At 38.2% G+C, this 25,589-nt stretch overlaps 1 protein-coding gene across 1 annotated transcript in view; it reads left to right on the top strand.

Moving 5' to 3' along the window:
- The window catches only part of LOC121512443 (glypican-5-like), a 101,862-nt gene that overhangs the window by 31,636 nt on the left and 44,637 nt on the right, over positions 1 to 25,589 (top strand). The window contains exons 5-8 of the mRNA XM_041791717.1: positions 4 to 185; positions 372 to 431; positions 1,589 to 1,711; positions 21,945 to 22,065. Coding sequence (XP_041647651.1) covers positions 4 to 185; positions 372 to 431; positions 1,589 to 1,711; positions 21,945 to 22,065 — 486 coding nt within the window. The remainder of the gene's footprint in view (positions 1 to 3; positions 186 to 371; positions 432 to 1,588; positions 1,712 to 21,944; positions 22,066 to 25,589) is intronic.

The following is a 25,589-nucleotide window of genomic DNA, read 5'->3' as shown; positions in this document are numbered from 1 at the left end:
CAGGTGGAGAAGGTTTGTGGACCTCAGGCAGCTGTTCCCATGATTCCAGTTGGAAATCCCACCACTACACTTGTTACACCCTCAGTGAGACCCGCTACATTAGTGACTACAGAGCCGTCCCACTTCACATCGACTCCCTCAGTGGGCCCACCTGCTAAGCGGCGTCTGCAGAGTCAGTCCAGGAGGTGAGTTTAACACTGATGACAGTTAATAGTTTGTGTCAAGGGTTTGAAACTTTGGGGAAAGTCTGAATAAACCAGAGGGGTTGATTTAAAATCTTACAAGAAGAAGCAGATGTTCCTTTTTTGTCTTTCTTTGACCTTCAGTTATGGCAGAGTATTTTTTTCCACTGTGTTTCCATGTCCGACCAGGTCATTCGTCCTTAAAGGTTCCAAAGGAGACAAGAGTCGCAGCTTGAAAAAACTGTCCAGGTAAATTCTTTTACTCTGGTTGCTTTGAAGATTATCGTCACTGAAGTTTTCCACCATGATCACAAATTAAAAGAAGATATCTTTTTGCACCTGTATGAAAAAGTAACTGAGCTGTTTGAAGTCAGCTGCTTTTAATAAACACAGATTCAACATCTACACTACCTGAATAACCTTTAATGATGTCTTCTTTTACATGAAAATACTCTTTTTTGTAGCTAGCCCTGTTTATGGGAAAAATCTATGGAAAAATCCTCCCAAGTCCTCAAACAGACATCGTTGATTTCCTTGCTTGAAGTTTCCTCTCTTGTGACGCAGCCAACATTTTCTTTATCATTATTTTCATATCAAAATGTGTGCATGGCTATTAACAAATAACATCATATTTACACTGCAACTTATTTGATAACAAACTTCATATCAGAGTTCCATTACCACCACCAAATCAATAATAGGGTAAAATATTGTGGGGGGGGGGGACTTTTTGTATTCAGTGTATCTAGGTGTGGTAGTCAGACTTTGGGAAGTTGGATTTAATGCAATCTCAGTCAGACTAAGATGTTAACATGGATTTTAAAAATCCAGTTTAGTCAGATAAGCACAATAGTTCAGCTTGTTTTAGCTGCATGTAAACGTACTGTGCAATCCCCTTCGACGAACAGGCAGACACAAGAAGCTTTCTTGATACTGATTTAGTCAGTGCTTCTCCAAATCCACCATGACACACACAATATAAACAAGGGGATAAACAATGTTTGCAGAACATGCACACTATGTGAGCAGGATTTACTGTACCGGAGTAAAACATAGTCTAATTATATGTAGATATAGATAAACAGTTATCTTGTTGGCTGCATGCTACAATTCAGAGTCATTGTAAACTTTTGTTGGAGTGTCAGAGTCCATTTTTTGTTTCTGTGACCCATGAATGTATGTAAACAAAATAAACTTGGAATACAAACCTAAAAACACTCCAAACCTTATGAAAATGATATAGTATAGTACTGAATATTTTTACATTTGTATAGTAAGTGTCTATCCAGAGGAAGGAAATAGAGCTGAAAAGTCTTAATTAAAATAAGTAAAACCATGTGGTGCATTGCTCCTGCTCTCACTTTCAACCAACGGTGCATTCAGCTGTGCACTGCTGTCTCTTTCAGGGAGTTTGAAGGCTCGATCCAGAGGTACCAGTGGTTCTTCTCCGAGCTGCCTGAGATGCTCTGTGAGAGTGAGATGGAGGTCGAGCAGCACACATGCTGGAGCGGCCAAGACGTCGTAGAGAGGTACGAGCTGCATCACAGGCTTTCTTTGTGGCTTAGATAAAACACCAATAGCTGCTCTGTTGGTAAACTGAAACTATCTCAGCTTGTGCAACACATTAGAAGTTAGTAGAGCATCCCAGAGCTGATATTTGTGACTCACATAAAAATTGGTTTGCATTTCAGAAAATTTTGAATATTTTCTTGATGGACAGACCACCATCTGTAAGAGACTTACATTGTTCCAAACTGTGGTTACCCCGCTCCAAGATGGCCCTGGCACTGATGTCCTGCGTCTGTGCATAGCAGCGACCCAGACAGCATCTGTGTGTACTTGGGCTGTCAAAGGATCAAAATTTTTAAAAGCAGTTATAATCAGAATTTCTATTGTTAATCACAATTAATCGCATCCTTTTGATCACATTTTAAAACTCCATTATACGTAACTATTTTATAGGTAATTTAAAGATTATGACATGTAGTTAGCCTCAGAAAAAGGAGGTTGTTATGGATTGAAAAGGAAATTATGGAACAGTAAACAGGTAAATGTTTGAAAACACAATATGCAGATGACTTTGACTCGTCCACTGAGCTGTCTGGGATTTAAACAAAAAGTTAAAATGAGACATTAAGGGGCAGTGGTGAAGTTATTTTACATCATTGGGGCTGCAGAGAGACACTGCAGTAGCTCAACCAAAGTGTCCTGAAAGAGACAAAAAGGCATGAGATTAATCAGGACACAAAAATGAATACATTATTTGTCAGTCTTAGTTATATGTGATTAATGCAATTAATCTTGACAGCCAGGACTGTTGGATAGGCAGCTAATGGTTCACTCATGAATGTTGTTTTCACTTTGTAAAAATGTGTTTGATTTCCTAGATATGATATGCATCCTTGATAAAAGCAGTAATTATAGTTATTCAGTTCTTTAACTTCCTGCTAGGATTTAAACATTGGAGGAAAATGTGGGTTGTATTTACCTTTTTAAATCTGAAACAGAACTTGCTTGACTTTCACAGATCTCCGTGGCATAAATAAGTTTTAGTCAGAATTATTTTGGGATTTTTAAGAAGGTGCTATATCACAGCATTTGTGAATTTGTGTGGCACCTCAACCGTAGTTGCCAGGACGGAGGAATGACAGGGTTGTGAAGGTTACAGAGTTCGTTTCCAGAGTCTTTCTCATGGTGATTACGTTGGCAGCTCAAACTGCCAACAAGGACACACACTTTTACAGACGCACACGCAGGCACAGTACAGCACACACATTCCTACACACATAGCAGCTATCTACTGTATCTCGGAGGGGAATTCAGATGCTGGGATGGGGACATTTCCAGTTAACGGTTCATCAACCACATGAAACAGAACATGTAGCCCTGTAAAGACATCGTCCACAAACAAACAAACCATCACACTCTCACAGTCACTCTGTGCTTAGTCACCATTAGGGATGCAGTGACGGTCACTGAAGGAGTCGTGTTTCACTGCAGCTCTAGTTTGAATTAATTAAAGAATGAAAGTAATGCAGGGAGATTGATTAGCATTGTTTTAACAAGTTAAACCCTTTTAAACTACTACCTTTGTATAAAGGCTGCTATAATAGGAGATTATTCTTCCTTTATTATTGAGCAGTGAAGTTCAGTTGTAGGGATAATCACTATTTGCTTTTAATTTGTAAAACTAAACTGAAGAATGCTAATTTATGGAAAACATGTATTCTAATAAGTCAAAAGGTCATCTTTAGATGCCAATTGCAGCCTTTAAGTCTGAGTCTTAAGCACAGGTTATGATGCTCATTTTTTGGAACCTTCTGCTGCTGGTATCAGTTTATTAATTTTATGTTCCTAAATGATTATCCTTAACAAAACAGTGTTATTTTGGGTAAATATTTTAGATTTAGTCTTAATCTTAGACGTTAGATTAGAATGATTATTGTTCATATTTTGGTCACTTTTAACCTTTAAATTTTTTGTCTCAATTTGGTCAGCAAAAACAATTTAGTCCAGCACACTGCATTAAAATAGAGTCAGAATTTCAAACATTTTGTTTTACATTAACTCAGCCTAGGTCATTAAAAACAAGTATTGTAGGACCTATCTTTAAAACATCAATACATTTTTTAAAGGCTTTTTTAAAATTGATTCAGTTATAAATTAACTAAAAATAACTCAAATTTTGACTTTAAACTTAAACTGAAGGAACTCAAAAATGTCAAGCTTCTAAAGGCAGAAATTTGTGCTATCATAAAGTTATGATATGTGGAGAAAGCAAAAACACTGGTTGGATCAGTGTTGTCTTCCTCTGATTGGAAATGTCTCTGTAAAGTCCAGATGCTCATGATAAAGTGAGGATTCTGGGATAGAATCATAACTATTTGTATACTGCACTGTTGCAGTATAAAGTATAATTTGATTAGGCTCTCAGCTGCAGTACTTATGCAAGACAAAATCTTTATCTGATATGATTTTCTACATGCAATTAGCTATTTTTGACTTCTTTATCCGAAACTTTTCAACTGTTGGTTCTCATAAATGTGCAACTTTTTTAAAACTTGAATATTTTATTGTTTTTTTGTTGTTGTTGTTGTTGTAAATTTACAACATTTTAAAATAGAAATTTTTCTCCATCGATTCATGATTTAATAATCTAAAACATTCTGAATGTGAGTGCTCATACATTTCTGACTTTATAATTTCAAAATTTTGATTTTTGTCTGGAAAATTAAGGTTTTAATTTTTTCAGTTTTTATTAGAGGAGTTCTTATATACCATCATAAATAGCAAATAACAGCTTATAACACTTTTTTATTTTCTGCCCTACAGTAGTAAGACAACATTACCCTTATATCAGTGGTTCTCATCGTCGGGGTCACGAGACATTAAATGGGGGTTGCCAAATGCCTTCCAGAAACAACTTGTATTTTTATATTTGTCCCATTTTTATTTAAAAAAATATGCACATAAAATTAGTTAAATATAAAATAAAAGCATGCCACTGGTGCGATTTATGCTAAAATCAATGTAATGTTTAAAAACCCTTTAAATAAGTCTGCACATGACTGTTCTTGAATTTGAACAGCTGTGTTCAGGTTTGCTTTAATCACCTTTAGTTACAGGGGGGTCCCTGGTCTCCAGCACCTTTATTTTGGCCTTCAAAAGTTTGAGAACCTCTGCATCATAAGACTGAAATGAATATGTTTGGGACATGAACAAGACTCAGCTCGCACAATTCCCAGACAGAGGAAGTACAGTAATGGGTAAAGCTACAAAATGGCACAAGGCTACTGCAACTTCATAATATGTACCATCACAGTGACCTTTGACCTTCAAAATCTTATTAGTTCAGCCTTAATTCCAGGTGAAGCTTTGTGCCAAATGTGACAAAAATCCCTTAAAGCATTGTTGAATTACCCTGCTCACAATATATGAGGTCAGAGTGCAAAGTGAGAAGAAATTCTGCCAAGCACTCTCAAGTAATTTTGTGTCTGTGAAAGAGATAAATTTTAGGCCTAGTGACCTGGATCTTTGACTTTTGACCTGAAAAATCTAATTTATTCATACTCATGTCAAAGAGGACATTTGTTCGATGTTGGAAGAAAACTGAGATGCTACGCCCACAACCAAGGGGTGAACATTATGCCCAGTTTGCCACTGACCTCAAACGTCTAATCAGTTCATCCTTGAGTCAGAACGGAAATGTGTGCAAAGTTTGACTAAAATCCCCCAAATTCACAAAAAATCAGTTGCAAGAATAGAAAGCCTAAGCCAGAGAAACATAATGCCTTTTGTACAATTTGTCAGCTTTTATAATATTTAGAATTCCTTAGTTTAGCTGCAATTGTTAATAGTGTGTTTCACATTAACATCTCATGACTGCACATGACATTGAACATTTTAATTTAAGTCACAGAAAATTATGTTTATGTGCCTGAACCAAGGGACAATAATACCCCCTACTGTGCATTTATATTGCTGCTGTGTAATTGAGCTAAAGGAAAATTATTAGCCATTGGGTAATAATTATGGATTAATAGTTTCTGTGCTTTAGAGCAAAAACATATTTGCTGTTTTTTGCTCCTTAAAATTGACAATTATCAGCTTCTTCTTCCTCAATCTTAACAGGGAGAAACTATTAATAGAGTTTTGATTGGAAAGAAAATCTACTGGAACATTTAAATTAGCTTTTCTTCGGCTTTTATATCTTAAAATTATCAGCAGGTTCACAGACTTGAGCTGCAGCCCTCACATCCTCAGGCTGTTGGTATCTTTGAGGAGTATTTTAGGATAAAGTTTTACAGAAGAGTCGCTCCACTCGGCCTGTGTTGGATCTCAGCCAGTCTGTGCCTCTCTGACCCCTTTACATCTTCTTCTCTCTTCACATCTATCCATCCACCCATCCATTCATTAATCCAGCCATCCATTCATCTCTCCATCCTTCTATTCAGACCTCCATTCATCTCCTCCGCCCTCTGACCCACTTCACTTACAAATGTCTGTGTTGGTGAGAGTGTGTGAGAAACAGAGAGATGGGCAGCGAGACATAAATACCTAAGTGCATCTTAAATAGCAGCTCTTAGGGGTTTTTATATTGTAAGGAAGCACTCCAATAAACACTCAGCAAAATAGTTGTAATGGGAAATGAGACAAGTTTTTACATTTGTATGAAAAAAGGAAAACTTTTCCTGTTTGATATTAATTTATTAAGTCTGGTGACACAATCAAGAGCATCAGTCTGTTTACAGCAGTCAACAGTTATGTCCAGTCTCTAGACAGTAACCCTGAACAACTTTAACAGTTTGGACACTCACGAGTAAACACTGCTATCAGCTGCCAACCCAAACTAAAAGCCTCAGGCCGTATATTAACTGAGGGGATAGCAGGACCCAGCTGGCAGCAGACCATCCTCCAATCAGTCCCAGCCAGTCAACCATATCCACCTACACACATGACGTCTACACAGAAGAGCACTGAGGGCAGACACTAGGGTTTATACAAAGTCATATTAAACCTTAAAAATAATGTCAATTGGCAGATAAAAATGTCTTATTCAGTCATTCTCATTGTGTTTAAATTTTCAATAAGGCAACTTTGTTGAACTCAACACTCATGGAACTACAGTATACAGTATATTAAAGCAAAAACCAAGCCATTAGGCCAAAGGAACTACCAGAGCTCAGAGGCAGGAGTGTTACAAGGCACATGTCTTGGGAAGGCCAAAAAACATTCCTGCTGCACTGAGGGATCCCAAGAGCACAGTGGCCTCCATGGTGACCTCTTCAAATGGAAGTTTAGCACAACTAGGACCCTTCCAAGATCTGGTCGCCCAGCCAAACTAAGCGAGAAGGGCCTTAGTAAGAGAATGACCAAGAACCCAATGCTTGAGCTCCAGAGATCCTGTGTGGAGATGAGGCAAAGTCCCTGAAGGACAACCATCACTGCAGCCTTCTGGGCTTTATGGCAGAGTGGCTAGACAGAAGCTTCTTTTCAATGCAAAACATTTGAAAGCCCGCTTGGAGTTTGCACAAAAGAACCTGAAACAGGATTCTCTGGTCTGATGAAACCTGCCCAACACCATCCCAACAGTGAAGCATGGTGGTGGCAGCATCATGCTGTGGGGTTGCCTTACAGCAGCAGGGACAGGGAGACTAGTCAGGGTTAAGGACAGGTTGAATGGTGCAGACCTGTTCAATGAAAAACTTCTCTGCAGCTCTCAGGACCTCAGATTGGGCCAACATGACAATGACCCTGAGCACACAGCCAAGACAACACAGGGGTGGCATAGGGACAACTCTGTGAATGTACTAAAGTGGCCAAGCCAGAGCCCTGACTTGAACCCTGTCAAACATCTCTGAAGAGACCTAAAAAGGGTCTCCCTCTGACCTGAGTGAGCTTGAGAGGATTTGCAAAGAAGAGTGGCAGAAAATCCTACAATTCAGGTGTGCACAACTTACTGTATCAAATTCAGAAAGACTCAAGCTGTTTGCAACAAAAAGAGCTTCACCTAAGTACTGAGTAAAGGGTCTGATATTTCAGGGGTTTTTTAATATTTTTTTTATTTTTTCTCTGTCATAATTGGGCACTGATTGTAGATTTATGAGAATAAAACACAAAACTTTGACAAAACTGAATACAGTGTAGGGGGTCTGAATACTTTCTGAATGCACTGTAAGTAGTTAATATTCGGTCTGCTTAAATACACTTTAACATTGAAAATAGCAGTGATAGATGTATAGCTGATATAAATAATGGTAGTAGTTGAAGCAAGGCTAGGCTGTGGACAAGATAGCAGGAGGTTAAACTGTAGTAAATATTCATGGTGTCATTTGAATGATGTTTAAATTTGTGTTGCTCTGCTGCTTAGACAGTGGACTGTATTTCTCATGTATCTGAGTAGTGCTGTAATAGCAGACTTTCTCCAGTAGATGGAAGCATCTTATCACCGTCCTGAGTTTCAGTATATAAGTCTTCATCCTACAATGTGGGCCTGCCACACCCGTTTTTACATATTCTTTAATGAATTGATATCTGTTTTAAATCAGACATTTATTTACATCTCTTAAAGTCAAGAAATGTTTTTCAAAAAAGCTAAAATGATTCCAAAGGAGTAGAAAAAAAGAGTATGAAGTGCACTTATTTCAAACCTTTCCAAACCACAGCATATCACTTCCAAAATCTGGAACAAGCAATGCAGGTATAAGCCTCAGGTGCCAGTATAATAGAGCTTTGTAAATGACTCCACAGGAATGCAGCTAGATTTGCAATTGAGGTTGTGACTCTTCTAATTACACGCCTCCCTCAGATCAGATCACAATCTCAGGTAATTTCATTTTTACTGGGTTCTTTGTGTGCGACCTCAGACACATTTAAACGTTAGCTGCAGGGGTGAGACAGAAGAATGGATCTCTGTGGGTGTTTTACTGTTAACCAGCATGCTGTAACTGAGGGCAGCAGCAGAGCAGCTCTGTCATTACGGCGCTGCTGCCAGTGATTTATGTGTGTCGTTCTCCAGATCTTATTAAGTGTCACTCACAGTCGCACTTCTCTGTGTCATCTGCAGCACTCTCTCCGTTATCACCTGTGTCTGTCAGACACACTGATTCCTAACACTCTGTAATCTTACCGGCTGCTCATTTACAGCATCAACAGTTTTTTTTAAAGCAGCCAGGAGGACGGCAGATATTGGACTTGAAACATGCTTGAGGTGCTTAGATACTGTTGATACACTGATACCATTGTCTTCACCCAAGTATCAGACACAGTAATGTTGATAAAAATGAAAATACATTTGAGGAGGTTTCTTTTTTCCAGAAACTTTTACACAGAGCAGCCATGTTTAACAGCCAGCTATATACATTCCTACATCAAACTAGGGCCATGAGGATAGCAGAATGTTAAACTTTCATTTGATACTATTAACAAATACCTGTTTTTGTACCATGGCAACAAAAAGAGAAGTGATAGACACCTAACACTGAATAATTTCTTTCTTTTACTTACCAGTAGATGCAGAAAAACTCCTATAAACTGTCCAAATTTCACACAAGAATTAATTTTGGCAGATAATAACATATTTAAATCAATTAGTCATTCTTTATTTGTATATTGCTAGTAAATAACCAGTGTTATCTCAAAACACATTATAAAAAAAGGCAGGTATTTTAGGTCAGAGCAATGGATGGCATGTTACATGGTGTTATATGATAATAACATTACATTGTAACCTTGCATTATGGGATTAAGGCCTAAAATTAACATGATATTTTTTAAAATTACATTAATCTCATGCTATTTTGTTATTTAGGTGCTGTTGTTGCATCATGGTACTGCTCACTGCATCCTCTGGCCTACATAAAAATATTGTTCTGCATTATAACTTATTATTACATAGGACAACTGCAATTCCAAAAACGTTGGGACATTGTGTAAAATGTAAATAAAAACAGAATGCAATACAAATCTCGTAATCCCAAATTTTTTCCACAATTGAACATAAATGACATAACAGATGTTCAAACTGAGACATTTTATAATTTCAGGAAAAATACCATCTCTTTTTGAATTTGAATGGCAGCGACACATCTCAAAAAAAGTAGGGAATGATCCATGCTTACCATTGTAGGCAACAGTCCATAAACATCTGGGAAGTGAGGTGAATAGCTGCTGGAGTTTTGGGAGAGGAATATTGTCCCACTCTTGTCTGATGTAGGATTCAACAGTATAGGGGCTTCTCTGGAGTGTTTTTTTTTTTTTCTTGAATGATGCTCCAAATGTTTTCTATTGGTGAAAGGTCTGGACTGCAGGTGGGCTATCTTAGCACCTAGACTCTTCTCATGGATTGGTTGGGATGGATGTGGTATGTGCTTTTGCACTGCCTTGCTGAAATATGCAAGGCCTTCGCTGAAAGAGATCTTTGGTTCTATACAGATCTATCTGTATAGAACCATAAACTGCTCTAAAACCTGTCTATATTCTTCAGCATTGATAGTGCCTTTCCAGATGTGTAATTTGCCCATGCCATAGACACTAATGCAATCCCATACAAAAAGGAAAACCCTACTTAGAAATCAAACCTTGATTCATCTGACCACAGAACAGTTTTCCATTTTAAATGAGCTTTGGCCCAGAGAAGACAGTGGTGCTTCTGGATCATGTTCACATATGGCTTCTTCTTTACGTGATACAGCTTTAACTTTAATTTGTTGATGGCACAGTGAACTGTGTTGACGAAGATTTCTGAGGCCATGCAGTGATCTCCAGTACAGGATCAGAAGTATTTTTGATGCAGGACTTGAAGATCCCAAACATCCAATATTGACCGTCATCTTTGTCACTTGCTCACAGAGAATTCTTCAGATTCTTTGAATCTTTTGATGATATTAGGCTATGTACTATAGATGGCTGGATAAACAAAGTCTTCTCATTTTTACATTGAGGTACTTTTTTGTGTCACAATTTTTAGAAACTTTTTTTGCAAATTGGTGAACATCTGTCCATCCTTACTTCTGAAACACTCTGCCTCTCTTAAGTTCTCCTTTTACGAGTCATGTTACTGGCATTTCGCCGTTTAACCGAGTTAGCTGCAAAATGCTCCTCCAGCTTTTCTTCATTTGTACCTTTCCTTTTCCTGCCTTTTGTTGCCCTGTCCCTACTTTCTGACATCTGTTGCAGCCATCAAATTTACAGTGAGCTATTTTTTTTCATGAAATGATTAAATGTCTCCATTTCAACATCTAATACATTGTTTATGTTGTACTATGAATAACATACTTAATAGTGACAACCAGTAACAGTTAGATACACCATATATATAACAATATATAGCAATATATAAGGTCATGTAAAGACTTATAATGATGAAAAATATATTTAAAAATTACCCTGTGTAATGATAACTTACATAACAACAATCGATGCCATACAATATTACAAATAAATAATACAAATCATGCCTTCTAGCTCCAATTTGATTAAATCTAATGGCTGTTTAAGCATTAATTGAGAATAATAACAGTTCACCTTTCATCAGATGTTAAGTGGCCACTTGCAGGGTGTTATCAGAAAACTCCAGGTTGCCTTTTAACATTTCATAGTCATTATTTTGCTTAAGGCCCTCCAGGCCATCCCTGTAAATTCTTATAGGTTAAACAGCATGGCTCCAACCTTCTTCAGTCCATGGCACCAATCAATACAGAGCATGGTCCATTAATAATTGATCCGTCTATTGCATTTTTCTGGGCATTAAGATTGGCTTGTGTGATCAGTCTGCATTTGCAGTGGAGTTGCATTGACCCTAATAAAAACTGTCCAATTTCCAAGCCGTCCGTCCTGTCAATTATCCTGGAAGTGAGATCAATAACAGCAGAATGCTTTTCTCCTGAAGCATCTGACATCAGTCACCTTTAGAGTCAATACTAGTCCAGCCTTGTGTCTTATTGCAGTCTAAATGATATTTTCTTCCTTATTTGTAGATTCATCAATATAATCCTACACAGATGGTGTTGCCTTGATGTTAAGATAGTCCCCTTTTTTGAGATGAAGGTTTCAAAGCTATTTACGGTGCTAAGTTTACTGTGGTAGGTTGGGAAAAGCCCCTTAGTAATACTGCAATTCTAAGACATTCAAGGCAGATTATTTTGAATTAAGAAATAAACATTCTCAGACCTGTAAATTGATGCCCTTGGCAGTCATGCAAATGTTGATTTTTGAGGTTTTGATTATCAGATTCATCAGTATGCAGATGATATGCTAATATATTGTAATACTGGTTTTATCTGTAAATTCTTTTAAGCTTTTCTCTTTTGGTTTGTGAGTTTCAAAGTGATTTATGATTATAAATTTAAGGTATAAGGTAAGCTAAGGTAATAGACCACTCTGCGAAAACAGTGTATACTGATTGTAGATACTGTCCGGAAAAGCATACTTTAACCCTTAGCTGTCATGTTAAAGCCAAGTCTTGAGTACTTAATTGTCAGTGAACCTTTATGCAGATGATGCACTACCGAACTTCATTGGGTTAGGTTTGGGACGGACTGTTCTGATGTATTATCAAATAAATCTTCATACAGAAAATACAGTTATACTGTGTTGAATATTCTGCCCAAGTAAATCCCAGTGTCAGTCATCTTTCTCAGTTTGAAGGTTAAAAGCTAATATGGTATATTAAACATGTTAACAGAGGCCATAGTCCTTGATGCACTGGTTGTGGGATCGATTTCTGGTCTTGGCACTTTTGAATGGTAATGGAACCTATTTGTAGGTTATGGTTAGTTCACTTGAGAGTATCCTGCAGTTTATGAGAATTTGGTTGTGAGAATAAAACTTCTTTTAGCAGCCAAAGTTGTCCAACCCTGATACTGATGATATCCCTTTGATGCTTAATTTTAAGATACATCTTTATGCAAAAAAATGAACTACTAGACTTTGTTGCATATTCTTCAAAGTACTTGGCTATCACAAAGTTTGTCCTCTTTGTATGAGTCAGACAGTATAAGGATATTAATTTCCATGTAGGGGTTAGAACAGCCCAATTTGAATATCACAGAAAAAAATCTTTTTGATGATTTAAAATACATCGTTATGCAGATGATACACTACTATACTTTGTTGCAGACTCATTTCAGTTTGCTTTGGGGAAATTTAAACCCCTCTTTGATTTACCACAAGATACTTATAAGCTTGGAGGGCAAGTGTGCAAATAAAACAAGAAGTGTGTGAAATATTGAGGGATATATTAATGCGGTTGTATGAATATCTCCACAGCAACTGGTTTTAATATTAACAGCTTCTGCACAATAAATATCTGAATAGAAAATGTTACTAAGCTCCAACAAAGTTAGGGCTTCTTCACAAAAACATTCTCCCCCTGAGTTTGAGGGAAATGAATGTTCAGGTTTTCTCCTCTAACACTCTTATTATGTGGCTATAATTTAAACACATGCTCCAGCTTCCACCTTTAGGCCCTCTGACTCAGTTTACCATTAAGCACTCTGATTTTTTACCAGAGATAATTATAATACCCACTACAACATTTTTCATTATTAGTAGGGTTTTTCTTACTCACGGAGAAAATGTGCTTATTGTGTTTATCTGTAAATATGTTTTTGCCCAATTATTATTTCATCTCCATATCTGTTGGTGCATGTAAAGGAGTGACTGTTGAATTATTGGCTCTCTGCTTGTGTTTTTGGAGTGACTGTACACAGGGTGTTGCATCTAAAGAGCATCTCTCTGCCAACCTTGTCCAAACAAATGTCATATCAATTTCATATGTCATATCAAATCAATTTACCTGTCACTCTTTGCTTTGTTATTAACCGTGAAGAAACATGCTCAGCTCTAATGAAGTCAAAGGAAACAGCAATATTTGAGGGGTGTTGACACTCTGGTGCGTGTGGCAGATTGATTGGGTGTGTGGTGGTGGTGAAGCTGATCCTCCAAATCTTTGCTGGAGTCTGAGGAATCTCGGGATTTCCCCCCGGGGCACACTGTGGTTTTTTTATCGAGCTTTTTTTCATCTTCCCTCCTCATCCTTTTCCTTTCCTGGGATTTTTCATCCTCTTTGCTCTCATATTCTGCCTTTTTTGTTTCCTTGGATTTATAAATCAGTAAAGGGGCAGCTCCTTGGCCTCTCGTACCACATGTTAATGTATCTACAGCCCAGCATTCTGCTTCTATGTAGGAACTCTTACTCAGTCTCTTTGCACAGATCAGAGCATGCAGCTTCATATCCTCTTCTTATTAACCATACTGCCTCAGCCCTCACATTCTTTCAGAGCAGATACAGGATGTGATCTTCTGCTGCTTAATGTAGCATCTTTGTATTCGATGTCAGCACTTTCATTGGTGAGTTTCAAATGGTCTTTTTTCCTAAAGGAACAATATAACAGAGACCATCTTTATATGGTTCTATCTTCAAGGTGGTTAGCTGGCTTTGAAATAAGCAAAGTTTTTCTGGATTTCTGCTCATATTTTTTTTGTGCAGCTTAGCTTATTTTTCTTTTGGCATCTGTTAAGGTCAAGGAATTTCAGAAAATGTGTTATTCATATGCCAAGTGACAAATCAAATGCAGCTCAAATGAAAATGTAACAGTTTTCATACTAAATGGTCCCAATTTTTTACCACTATATTTACCCTCAATATTGGTTGAAGGAATGTTTCAGTATTTTTGAACTTGAGTTGTAAAGTAGTGGCATTAGCCTCCTGTAATTTCAGTGAGCATCGCCCCTTCAAACAGGATGCACTGGGGGAAGCTAGGCTGTACAACCTAACAGAAAGGTACAATATCTCCTACACCAAAATTTTTTAAGTGTTTAATTTTTCATTGCGAGCTTCAGCTACCAACTACGTGACCTTCTGCTTCAGCGTTTCTGATCTGCTGGCATAAACAAGATAAAAACATCAAACTGATCTAAAACTAGTTATTTCAGCTCAGCTTTTCACTTCAACAGCTGGCACAGTATTTAAATAAAGCAAACATAATGTGCTTGTCTTATCATCTTTTATTAGGTGAATGAAGCAGCAGCCATAAACTTACTTGGGTGAAAAATTTCCATTCAGCTCTTCTGGTTGGAGTTGATTTGTCCAATTTATCTTCAGAAAGTTGAAGAAGGTTTGTGAAACTCCAGCATTTCGTAAGACAGGGAACTCTGGATGGCAAGAGATGCAGGCTGCAGATGTCTGAGAGCTGCTATCCTCGATCAGAAATGTCCTGAAGAAGTGTTGATAAGACCCAACTCTCTGTTTGGGCATGGGCTCACAGTTTACACATCTACTCCACCAGGTAACTCTAGATCTGTCCTGCTAACCAGTCTCCACTGACGTTTTCCTCCCCTCTCTTTTTCATCTGCAGAAGTTGTTTATCTGTGTACGCTGGTTCATAAAAGCAATCCCATTGTATAACAGCACATCATTGCCATTTAAGTTGAAAAGCTCTTTTTTTTATAAGCTTAGCTTGTTGTTGTTGCCTCTGTTGAAGCCCTGAGTTGGAAGAGCAGCCAGTATCAGAAGCTTGCATTGCAAAATAGTGCCAAACACAGAGACCGTCTGGTTGAAAAATAAGACACTTCAAAAATGTTCAATATAGCGTGCAATTGAGCCAGCATGTTTTCCTGGATATTTTTACCTAAACCTCAATACTTAGTGTGCACCAGTCTGCTACACTGTACAGCCTAGCTTCCTCCAGCATGTCCTGTCTGAAGGGGCATTGCTCTTTGAAATCACTGCAGGCGGATGCCACCAGTGTTGCCCAGTATCTTATAGAAGCCAACCAAAATATTGCTGTAAATGTAGCCTTGTACATTGTATGTTTATATGCTGTTAATAAAAGTTGAATTACTGTCATAGTCCAACTATGACTGGACTTTTATATTGCATGTTAAAAATCATAGACAAAAATCCTGCTAAGATGAATATCTCAAAGTCAGACACACATTGACAATGCATTGGACATTGATTTACTCTTACATGTGCACCTCAGACAGGCCCGTATGGGACTAGAAATTCTGGGCATGCTCTACAGTGTTCATGTCAAGCTTTGGCCCTGAAGTCAAACACCATAAATGCTTAGCATAGCAGAGGTTGTGTTGTCTTCTGCCTTCAAATATCTCCATAAGCTGGAGTGATAGCATGCATCGTGTTTTTGCCTTTTTGTGAGGACTATATACACAATGTGCAGAGCTGTTTCACCATTCAATATATACTAACAGTTGACTGATTGGTAACTTGTTTGCAAGGTCAAATGGGAAGAATGGTGACAAAGTGAAAGGGGTGATATGGCCATCTACTGTTGCAGACAGGCAGGCCCTAAACCACTGGTTCCCAACCAGGGGTCTGTTACCCCTTTGGGGGGGCAGAGGTTTCAGGGAGCAGAGTGAGGGTCTGCCTGTTCTGAGGCTGTTAAAATTAGGCTCTGTCATACAAACTAAAACAATGATAATACACTTGTGAATAGCTCATGCAAAGGTTTTGGGGAAGAAAACTTGTGTTTTGGGCTGTTTTGTTTGGAATGCTAAAAACTGTTCAAATGACAGCTTTATCAGGTTTTTTTAGTGTGTGTGTGTAGGGCCTGGGGGGGCTCAGCCCTTCTTAGATATGAGTAGGGGGGCTTAATATAAAAAAGGCTGGGGACCACTGCTCTAATCAGTGAACTAATTCTCTCATAACACATGTATACTAGAACAAGGACAGTAGTTTAGTAAAATAGCCTAGTCTAGCTGCAACAAACTGTACTGTAAACATACAGTAGGTTGTCTTTAGGCCTCTGTTATATGCCTTAACTGGTGGAACCAGTTTTCCTTCTCTCTAAATTGTTGTACTGATGTATGTTTACATCTGTTTGTAATTTCTGTGTAAAAAGGATGTTCCTACCTCACTGGCTGCAAAGCAAACCCAGCTATGGGTGCAAATAGGGGACCTGAAGCTAAACTTGAGTCACATTCCAACTTTGCAACTCTAACTTATGGTAATAATGTGTTTACTTTCATAATCACTACTTCTAACTCAAGAAGGCAGCATGCCTTTTTTCTAATTGCATTAAATATAAGTTTATGTAATATAAGTTTAGGAGCATTTAAAGAAAGTTACAAGTACTTTATGGCAAACTGAACAGCTTCAATTCAATAAACAGCAGAGTCATCTGCATAAAAAGAACATGACAACCATTCAGAGAGGAAACGATGTCACTCGTATAAATAGTGAACAGGAGTGGGCCCAAAAATAAACATTGTGTCACACACCTGTTTTTTAGCTAAAATTCTGAATCCTCATAACCTGGTTTAAGGGTTGTCTAAGGTCCCAACTTTATGGCGGTTTTTGTCTTAGGGGCAGGCAGACCAGTTCAGGTTCAGCTTATTTCTCCTTTCCCACCTGTACTTCCCTGCTCTCTATCTGGTTTCCAACTCTGTCCTCCATCCTAACCGAAAAATGAGGCATTAAAGCTCATAAATAGGGCTGCTTTGAGATTACATCTTCTAATCAGGATTTCTGTATTTTATCATGATTAATCACACCTTTTTCTCTTTAAATCACATTTTAAAATGACCACTTTTTTAGCCTTTAAAACTGTTTTACTGTCCTTAACTAAGAGTAATTGCCTTAATTTCTGGATAGACTGAGGACTTGCTTTTATAGGTTGAATGAGGATTGCAACATGAACTTGGAAAAAAGAACTTGTTATGGATGAAAAAGGAAACAAGGGGACAGTAAAAAGGTAAATGTTTGGTAACACGGGATTAAACTCAGAATTCTGACTTTTTTCTCAGAATTCTGACTTTTTTCTCAGAATTCTGACTTTAATCTCAGAATTCTGAGTTTAAAGTCCGAATTCTGACTTTAATCTCAGAATTCTGACTTTTTTCTCACAAGTGAAAAAAAAACTCTTTTTTTTTTTTTTTCAGTGGCCCTAATACTCTTCCGTACATAGATGCCTCCAAAGATGAGTCAGGTGAAATCTCCCTACCTTGGACTGTAACATAGTCAACAGCAATATATGCACAGAAGTTGTGTACTTAAATGTGGTTTAAACTACCAAATAGCCTAATAATCTGTTGCCTATGAATAGAAAAGCCTATGCAGCAGATATTTACAGCAGGATACAGTGACCTTTACGAACATAAACCCAGTTTAAAACTGAACATTAATTAAAAAGTGGCTCAGACAAATGAATGAACAGAGTGTGACACTCACAGTGACCCTCATCTCTTCTCCTGTGCCCATTATGTCTAATTGTTGACAGTGCAGTTCTTCTTCAGTAATCCTCTCCCTGCATTGGCAGCAGATACACCATAATACATCTCATCACAGAACATAGGAAAGTAATTATTTTTTCTCCTCTAAGCTACTGAGTATGTAGACAGTGTCAGCAGTGTAGTGTTTTTTCTTTCATTGATTATATAGTGGTCCCACTGCATCGTATTATTATTTATTTTCTTCTTAATGATCTAATTTTCCCACGAGAATTTGCAGCCACATCTTTAAATTCAGCATGCAGCTTTTGATCTGTTGATGTTGTTTGCTATTGGCTGCATATTTAATAAGAGCTCGCTCAATTCTGGATTGGAAAGCATTTCTCACAGAGACAGCTCCTCTGTGAGACCAGTTATCATTGATTCCCGATGCCAGGATTAATAAAGCCAAAAAGAAGCAGACTTAAGTTGTGAGTCAGGCCTCAGGACATGAACAATTTGCCTTGAATGAAAGCTTAAATTACCAGTTTGGGTCTTTTTTATCTGGAAATATGAATCTATGAAAACTCAATCTGTGTGAGAATAAAGCAGAAAATTGGAGACACTTATTCTACAGGCTGCATGTATCAGACTAAAGTTTTTGGCTGGATCTGATTCCAAGCCAGCAGGGTCAGTGTGGCTCCAGCAACCTCCTGGCATAAGTCAAATCATATTTTTTAGATTCAGCTGACATCCACCATGTGCCTTTTTCTGGTTCCCACAATCCTGTTGCCATAACCCCAGAGTGTTTGTGCAGCAGAGGGCGTGGACTCGGTGGTTACAGAGTCGGTGGCTGATTGTATTAGCTAAGAAAGCTGGTTTGGAACTTGAAGACTTGGGAAAAATATGAGTCATGAACTGCTGCTTCCTCTCTTCTGTTTTTCTCTTGCCTCATCTTCCTTTTGATCCACCTACTGCTTCCCCCCACACTGACAAAATGATGTGATATTTTCTTACAACCCACCAAAGAAAGAAACATCATTATGCAAGATGATCAGGATCAGACTCAGTGATGACTTTCATGTTTCACATGCAGGCCAGCATACTAAATTTGTTTTTCATTTGAGTTCACTTTGAGGAATCCATGTTTATCTGCATGAAAAGTAGTTATTAAGATGTGGTAAATGGGAGAGAACAATCCAGAAAAAGGCCCTGGTAACAAGGCAAATAAAATTCTATTCAAAAAGCCCATCACTTACAGATACGCATTTTCATTACAAGGTCAATAACAATAAGTATTAAGCATGGTTTAAACATGTAAATGTGGTTAAAAACCAGATTAAATAGTGTTTGAACTGCCAAAACATCTTTGCACTAGTTTTCAACTACCTACCATTGGCTCAACCTCATAATTTGGAACTTCATTCCCCCCATCCTCCTTTTGTTGTGACCCCCACTAGGATTTCCAGGTCAAATGGCAAACCAGCAAGGCTGCTCCACTTTGTCCACCTCCACAGATAACTTCTTGATTTGAATTGATGGCTCCTTTCAATAAAAACAGTGCTCCATATGGTATATTTAGAAAACCACTGTTTAGGTTTCACAAATGAATTTCACATGATGTGGAAGAAAAGCTGTTTAAAGTGCCCTTCCTGGTCAATACTTTGAGCCACTTGAAAACTTTACTGGAATTGCTCACAGTATGAACCAGGGACAGTGCTCTTAAGGGGCTAATATCATGAGGCTTAAATTGGCCATAACATTAACACTGATTAGCTAAGTTGGGGTAACGTTACGTAGCAAAGTTTTCTGCAAGAGGATGGTAAACATGATGTACTGACATAATGTATGTGGTTGTATACCCTTGTCTCTTTGCAGCAAAATAGAGAGGGGTCTGGCTGCAGACCGCTGATTTAGAAGTTTTTTTTTTTTTTTTTTAAATTCAACAATGGCCAGGAAACATTTCGTTTAAACAGAATAAAGTTTAGAGGTCTACTCCAGGATAAAAATATAAAGATAAAATTATGTGTAGACCTGTTTTAGAGGTAGTTACATCAACAGTGGCCCATTAGCTTTGTTAGCTTTTGTCAAAGCTAATGTAGCTATCCTAACTGGTATGTAGTTAACGTTACTACGCATGCCTATGTAGCTATGTTTGCTTTTGCTTTAGCAACATGATTTTTAGTAGATATTTGTAAATGATATTATGATTATTATGATATTTGCAAAACCTAAAAATATGTACAGTTTTCATCTACATTACCTTTGTAACTTAAGATGGTAACATAGCTTTCTAAACTTTAGCCTTGGTCACATTAGCTACTTTATAGTGTTTTCATTGAGGACAAGCTTTTTTCTGTAAGTGAACTGTTTACTCAGCTCTCTTAAACATTTAAAAACTATGTTTTGCAGGTCAGGTTTTTGACTTTAAATTTTTGGCACCCTGACCCCAACCTTAACAGCTACCCTTTACCTAACCAGAAGTTTATTTTTGTTTTTAAAATTTTAGCACATATTTCCTTCCAGACAGAGATTGCATCTTACAGTAGTGGTCTGCAAGAGGGCTGCGGTCTGGACCCAGACTGTCTTTGCAAAATGTAACACTATGTTTCCTTCCCTTAGAATCGATGCAGACATCCTTGTTTATCTTCTTTATGTTGAGCTGACTGGAATGCTGTGAAATGGCATAATCCAAAGGAGACACTTTGCTGTGTTTATGTGAGGTTTAGGGAAAGGGATAAAATACACCTAATTCTCTAGCCAGTATTATATTTATCCCTTACACATCATTTTTCAAATATATGACTTGTCTGTGTGCATTGTAGAGCTGTGAGAAATGCAGATAGCTTGTGCTGTTGGGGGTGGGGCTAAGCAATTGGTCAGTGGATTGGTACTTGAGTGGTTGTTTATATATTTGTATTTCAATCATTTGAGCTGCACTGTGACTTAAAAATAAGATGTGTTTTAATGTAGAACAGAATTTATGAGACAAGCAGATTGAAAAAAGACTTTCACTATTTTAGCAATTTATTTTTGGGCTTATATTTGGTAGGAAAACTGGAAGGGAACAAGAAATATGGGGAGCGAAAGTTGGAGAAACATACCCTAAACAGGATCAGGATTCAAACCTGTGACCAATACATTGTGGACTTTAGCCACTGTGTATGGGCACCTGCTCCACTAACTGAGCAAAACTGGTGCTTTAAAACCTTTGATTTTGAAACAGTTTTAAACATCTTTCCAAAGAAACAAGGGTTTGCTGGGTAGTGATGTGACAGCTCTGCCTTTACGTAAAGCAAAGTAGACTCCTTGTGCAGGATGTGTGCAGAGATTATATAAATCTACACCAATCAAATTCATCTCAAAGACTAAAAATGTAAGTACTTGATTAATATCATGCTCCAGGACAATGGTATTATCATAGCTATGATTAATTGGAAACATATGTAAATCTTTTTGTGGACTATGATTTCTCCCTCACGTGTAGAGCTTAACTTAAGCACTGCTTAAGCTCTGGTGGAGGCTATCATGAGTGCAGAATGGCAAAATTGGACATCCAGAGGGGGTTTTCTGTCTGTTTAAACCTGTTTTTATAATCCTAAAACTTGGAGCCAAAAGTTTTAATGAGCAAAATTGCATTTAGCATCCTGATCTGTGTGATCTCCTTAAGATATGGTATTAAGAGAGCAGTCAAATTTTATCTTCCCTAAAGTAAGCTATGTGGTATTTTCTATCTTTATTAAGGTCTCAATAGCATATCACGTTAATAAATCCTGTACCTTTACTAATCAGATTTTGTTTTAGGACTCTGATAGTGGTAAAAAAAAGTCTGCAAATGAACTCATGTCACAGTACTTTAAATCTGCATGGAGAAAACTCTGTTCCATTGTGTTTTACCAGGAGGAAAAACATTTCATGGTGAGTGTGTGTGTTGTGCATGACCCTGCACATGAAGTGAATCACACCAGCCAGAGTTAGCACACCAGTGTAGTGACAGTGGGGAAACTGGGGCAGCAGAGCCACACAGACACAGACTCTAAGAACTGGGACAGAAAGTACTGTAAGTCATCCTCTTGTTCTCTCTCTGTCTAGTTATGCAGGTCGAGTGGTTGGCAGCACTTTAAAAGCCCAGAAGGAAAACCCAGAGATGGCTGTCCGCAATACAGATCCTGTCCTGAAGGGGGCGAAGCAGAGGCTGGAGCAGCTGACACAGGTACACACTCCAGCTCACCAAAAATGAGAAACACTGTGTGATGATATTGTTGGGAAACATTGTTGCTGTCCTGTTTATTCAACAAGTAATGGGATTTCAAAGTTTGTGTTAACAGGAGCTTTTTCCAGCAAGTTACAAATATCCAGTTTGGATATTTTGGCCACATGTATTATTCATCCACCATGAGCTCAAAGCAGGCCACTGCCTTGCCCTTTTTGGTAACATCATGACTATTTATCTAGTTCTATCTCATCTAGTATTTTTTTTTATTTCGCCTTGACCATTGCTTTGGCAAGGTGTCATTTATTTTGATTTCCATCCAAGTGTAACCCATCTGTCAGCAGCTCTTCAGACTATGATTTGCTCTGTGACCACAAGGCTTTTCTCATAAAATCACCATCAGATCATGTCACTCCACTCTTTTTTTATAACAGACATTTTGAGATGTCGAGAAAGAGGCCTTGATACTGTTGTACACAGTTAAAGAAAAATATATAAAACATGTATTTATGTTTTCATTTTTAGTAGGACTAAGAAGTCATTATTTAAATGATATGTATTTTTTTTAAGATTTATTTTGGGCATTTTTGTGCCTCTATTTGATAGAGGAAGGACAGTGGACAGAGTTGGAAACAGGGACGAGAGCAGGGGAGAGACGTGGTAAAGGGGCCCAGGCTGGATTCGAACACACAGGGCACTCCCCAAACCACCAGGCCACCTGCGCCCCTTGAATTATAACATTTACATAAAGGTATAAAGTGGGCTAAAATGATAAGATTCAGAAACTACCAACAGAATGAAACATTACAGGGGTTGTTAGGAATAAGACAAGTGGAGACAAAACTAAAATTATGGGACAACATCAAACTGAACCAAAATTGAGAGAGAATACTCAATGTAAAATTGTCCTAGGTCTTTAACAGAGCTAAATCAGAGAATCTTGGACACACAGTGGTTTTGTGGCATGGCTGAAGACAGTTAACCTTGCAAAGCAGATGGATTGGCCTGATTCCATGGCTGTCATCAGGCAGATCCATCTTGCAAAGCTCCAGTCTGTTATGATTGTGCCAGGTCTGAAAAACGTCCAAAACTGATCAATATCATTTGGGGAGAATGAGGCGGTAGTTACGGGTTTAGTTGTACTGGAAGCCAAGAGCAATGGGTGCCACTGGTGTAGCATTTAGATCAAAAGTTGATATAGCATAGAGGCAGTTTTATCAGAACTGGACAACATTTTTTGTTAAATTAAAAGCAAGAACAACACTGAAAGCTTTACATGACAGAAAAGGTGTTTCCACTCTTCTCCCAACCTACTTTGGCATGAGTTTGCAACAGTTGTGGGCAAGGTTAAGTTGCATTGTAAGCTGGTATATACAATGGCTGGCACCAGTGTAGCAATTAGCTCAGATTCAGCTATAGTTTAGTGGCAGTTTTACCTGAAGTGGGCCACATTCTTTATTAAATCAAAAGCAAAGAGTCACACTGAAAGCTTCCCATGGAGAAATTGTTTTTGCACATGTACCTACCGGCTTCAGCATGAGTTTTATCCACAAACCGTTCACAAACTACGGCAGCACCAGCCTGTTCAGCTCAGGTTTCTTCCAGAGCTGTGCATGTCTACAGATTTGAAGCAAACAAAAGATACTTAAACTCTCCAGAAAGGATAAGCATTTAGCAAGTAAGTCCCTAAACCCAGTTAAATCCTTACTATTTGCCTCCACAAGTCAACCATGCCAGATGATGGACAGCAAGAAGCCAACACTTCACCAGGGTTGTCAGGTGGGAACCCTACTTCACTGCTGTTTTGTCCAGTTAGTACCAACAGTGATCTCCAGCATCCCAGCCTACCATGCCAACACAGAGACATTCTCTTTCTTACCTATTCTACCACATGGCCAAACAGCATTGCCACCTTTACCAGACCCAGGCTTAGCAAGAGGATGGGGGAAACAAAATGCCAAATACACAGAACTCAAACTACAAAACGACTGCTATTCCTGTCCCCAACATGGAACATGAAACTTCAAAAGCTGCACAAGACATACAGATGAGAGAGAGAGCTTAGCAAGAGGGTGGAGGAGGCTGAGCTAGGGTGAGGTGCCTTGACTACTACAACCTCGTTTTGTCTTGTTGCTCTGATTGGCCAGTATTGAATGTGACAGACAGAATTTTGTCCAATCACCTTCGAAGAATTTTTTGAAAAGTCCTGTCCTTGTTAGGGACAGATACAGTATAAGTCTAAGATGGACTGAGAACCTCAAGCTCCACTGCGTTTCTAATAAATGCTAATGAGCAACATATGACCCCATGGACACCATTTTTGGACACCAATAACGAGTTGTGACTTTAATCATCCCAGGGTGATGAATGTCTGAGTTGATGATTCAGGTCTTCTACCTCTTTGCTCTTATGGACTTGAGCTGCAGATCAGGCTTACCCAACTACACCACATTCACACTGATGGCGTAGGCGCCTATGTAATCAATATGAGATGGTCACATTTGTACGCAACCATACACACTCACATGCCACTGACGCAGCAGTGGGAGCAAATTGGGGTCAGTGTCTTGCCTAAGGACACATCTATGTGACTGCAGGAGCTGTGTATGGAACCCTAGACCTTCCACGTACACAAAGATTCCTTTCTTGTTTGATGTTTTAGTACTTTAGCAATTAAAAAAGCTCAGTTATAACATTCCTAAATTTGTGCGGTATCATTCTCAATCTGCAAAACTCAAACATATTTTTATTGCCTGTGTTATTCTGTAATATTTACATAAGGCTAAAGGAAGCTTTATCAGGTGACAGATGCTGCATTTAGGGAAACCTAAGCATTGATATGGATGAGTAAAAGCAGTGGATCTCTTAATGATTTCATAACTCTGTCTTCCAGCATTACTCTCTTCTTTGTTCACCTACAGCGTGAAACCTTGATGTTTAAAGGAGGTTATCATTCTGCAGGAACCTTTCCACCAGCTCTTAGTGGATGGAATTATTCATACCAATCCTTAAATAATAATGCTGTTGTTGGTTTGATCTTTAAGGTGAAAATTAACTTCAACCTCTTTGTGGTGCTTCAAAGTGGGATGAAAGTGTGAAGGAGGCTGTGTTTTATGTGTGCGTGATGTGTCCTGATTCTCAATCACCTGCTATCGGCTCGTGTGAAAAGCGCCGCTTAATCCTATAAAAGTTGAATGTCAGCACTCCAAACAGGATGTAGATCATAACACGCAGTGATAAATAATTATACGTTTAAACCAGATTTATGCAGCATTTCAAAGCTCTGGACAGCATGGTGATATGATTTGCATGATGATTCATAAAACCATAAAAAAAATATGATCCCATAAAATGATGCCTCAGGATTACTCAGAACTGTGATTCATTGTTTTTGGCTGAGTTGAGATACTTAGCAGAGAGGATGACAGACGATAAAAAAGGAAAGCCAGACAACAAAACACAGTGAAATAAAGAGCAGACAACAAAGAAAGGCAGACAACAAAGAAGCATACAGTGAGCCAGTA

The sequence above is a fragment of the Cheilinus undulatus genome, linkage group 7 (assembly GCF_018320785.1).
Source record: "Cheilinus undulatus linkage group 7, ASM1832078v1, whole genome shotgun sequence".
Taxonomy (NCBI): domain Eukaryota; kingdom Metazoa; phylum Chordata; class Actinopteri; order Labriformes; family Labridae; genus Cheilinus; species Cheilinus undulatus.
This window is presented reverse-complemented; position numbering and strand designations above follow the sequence as displayed.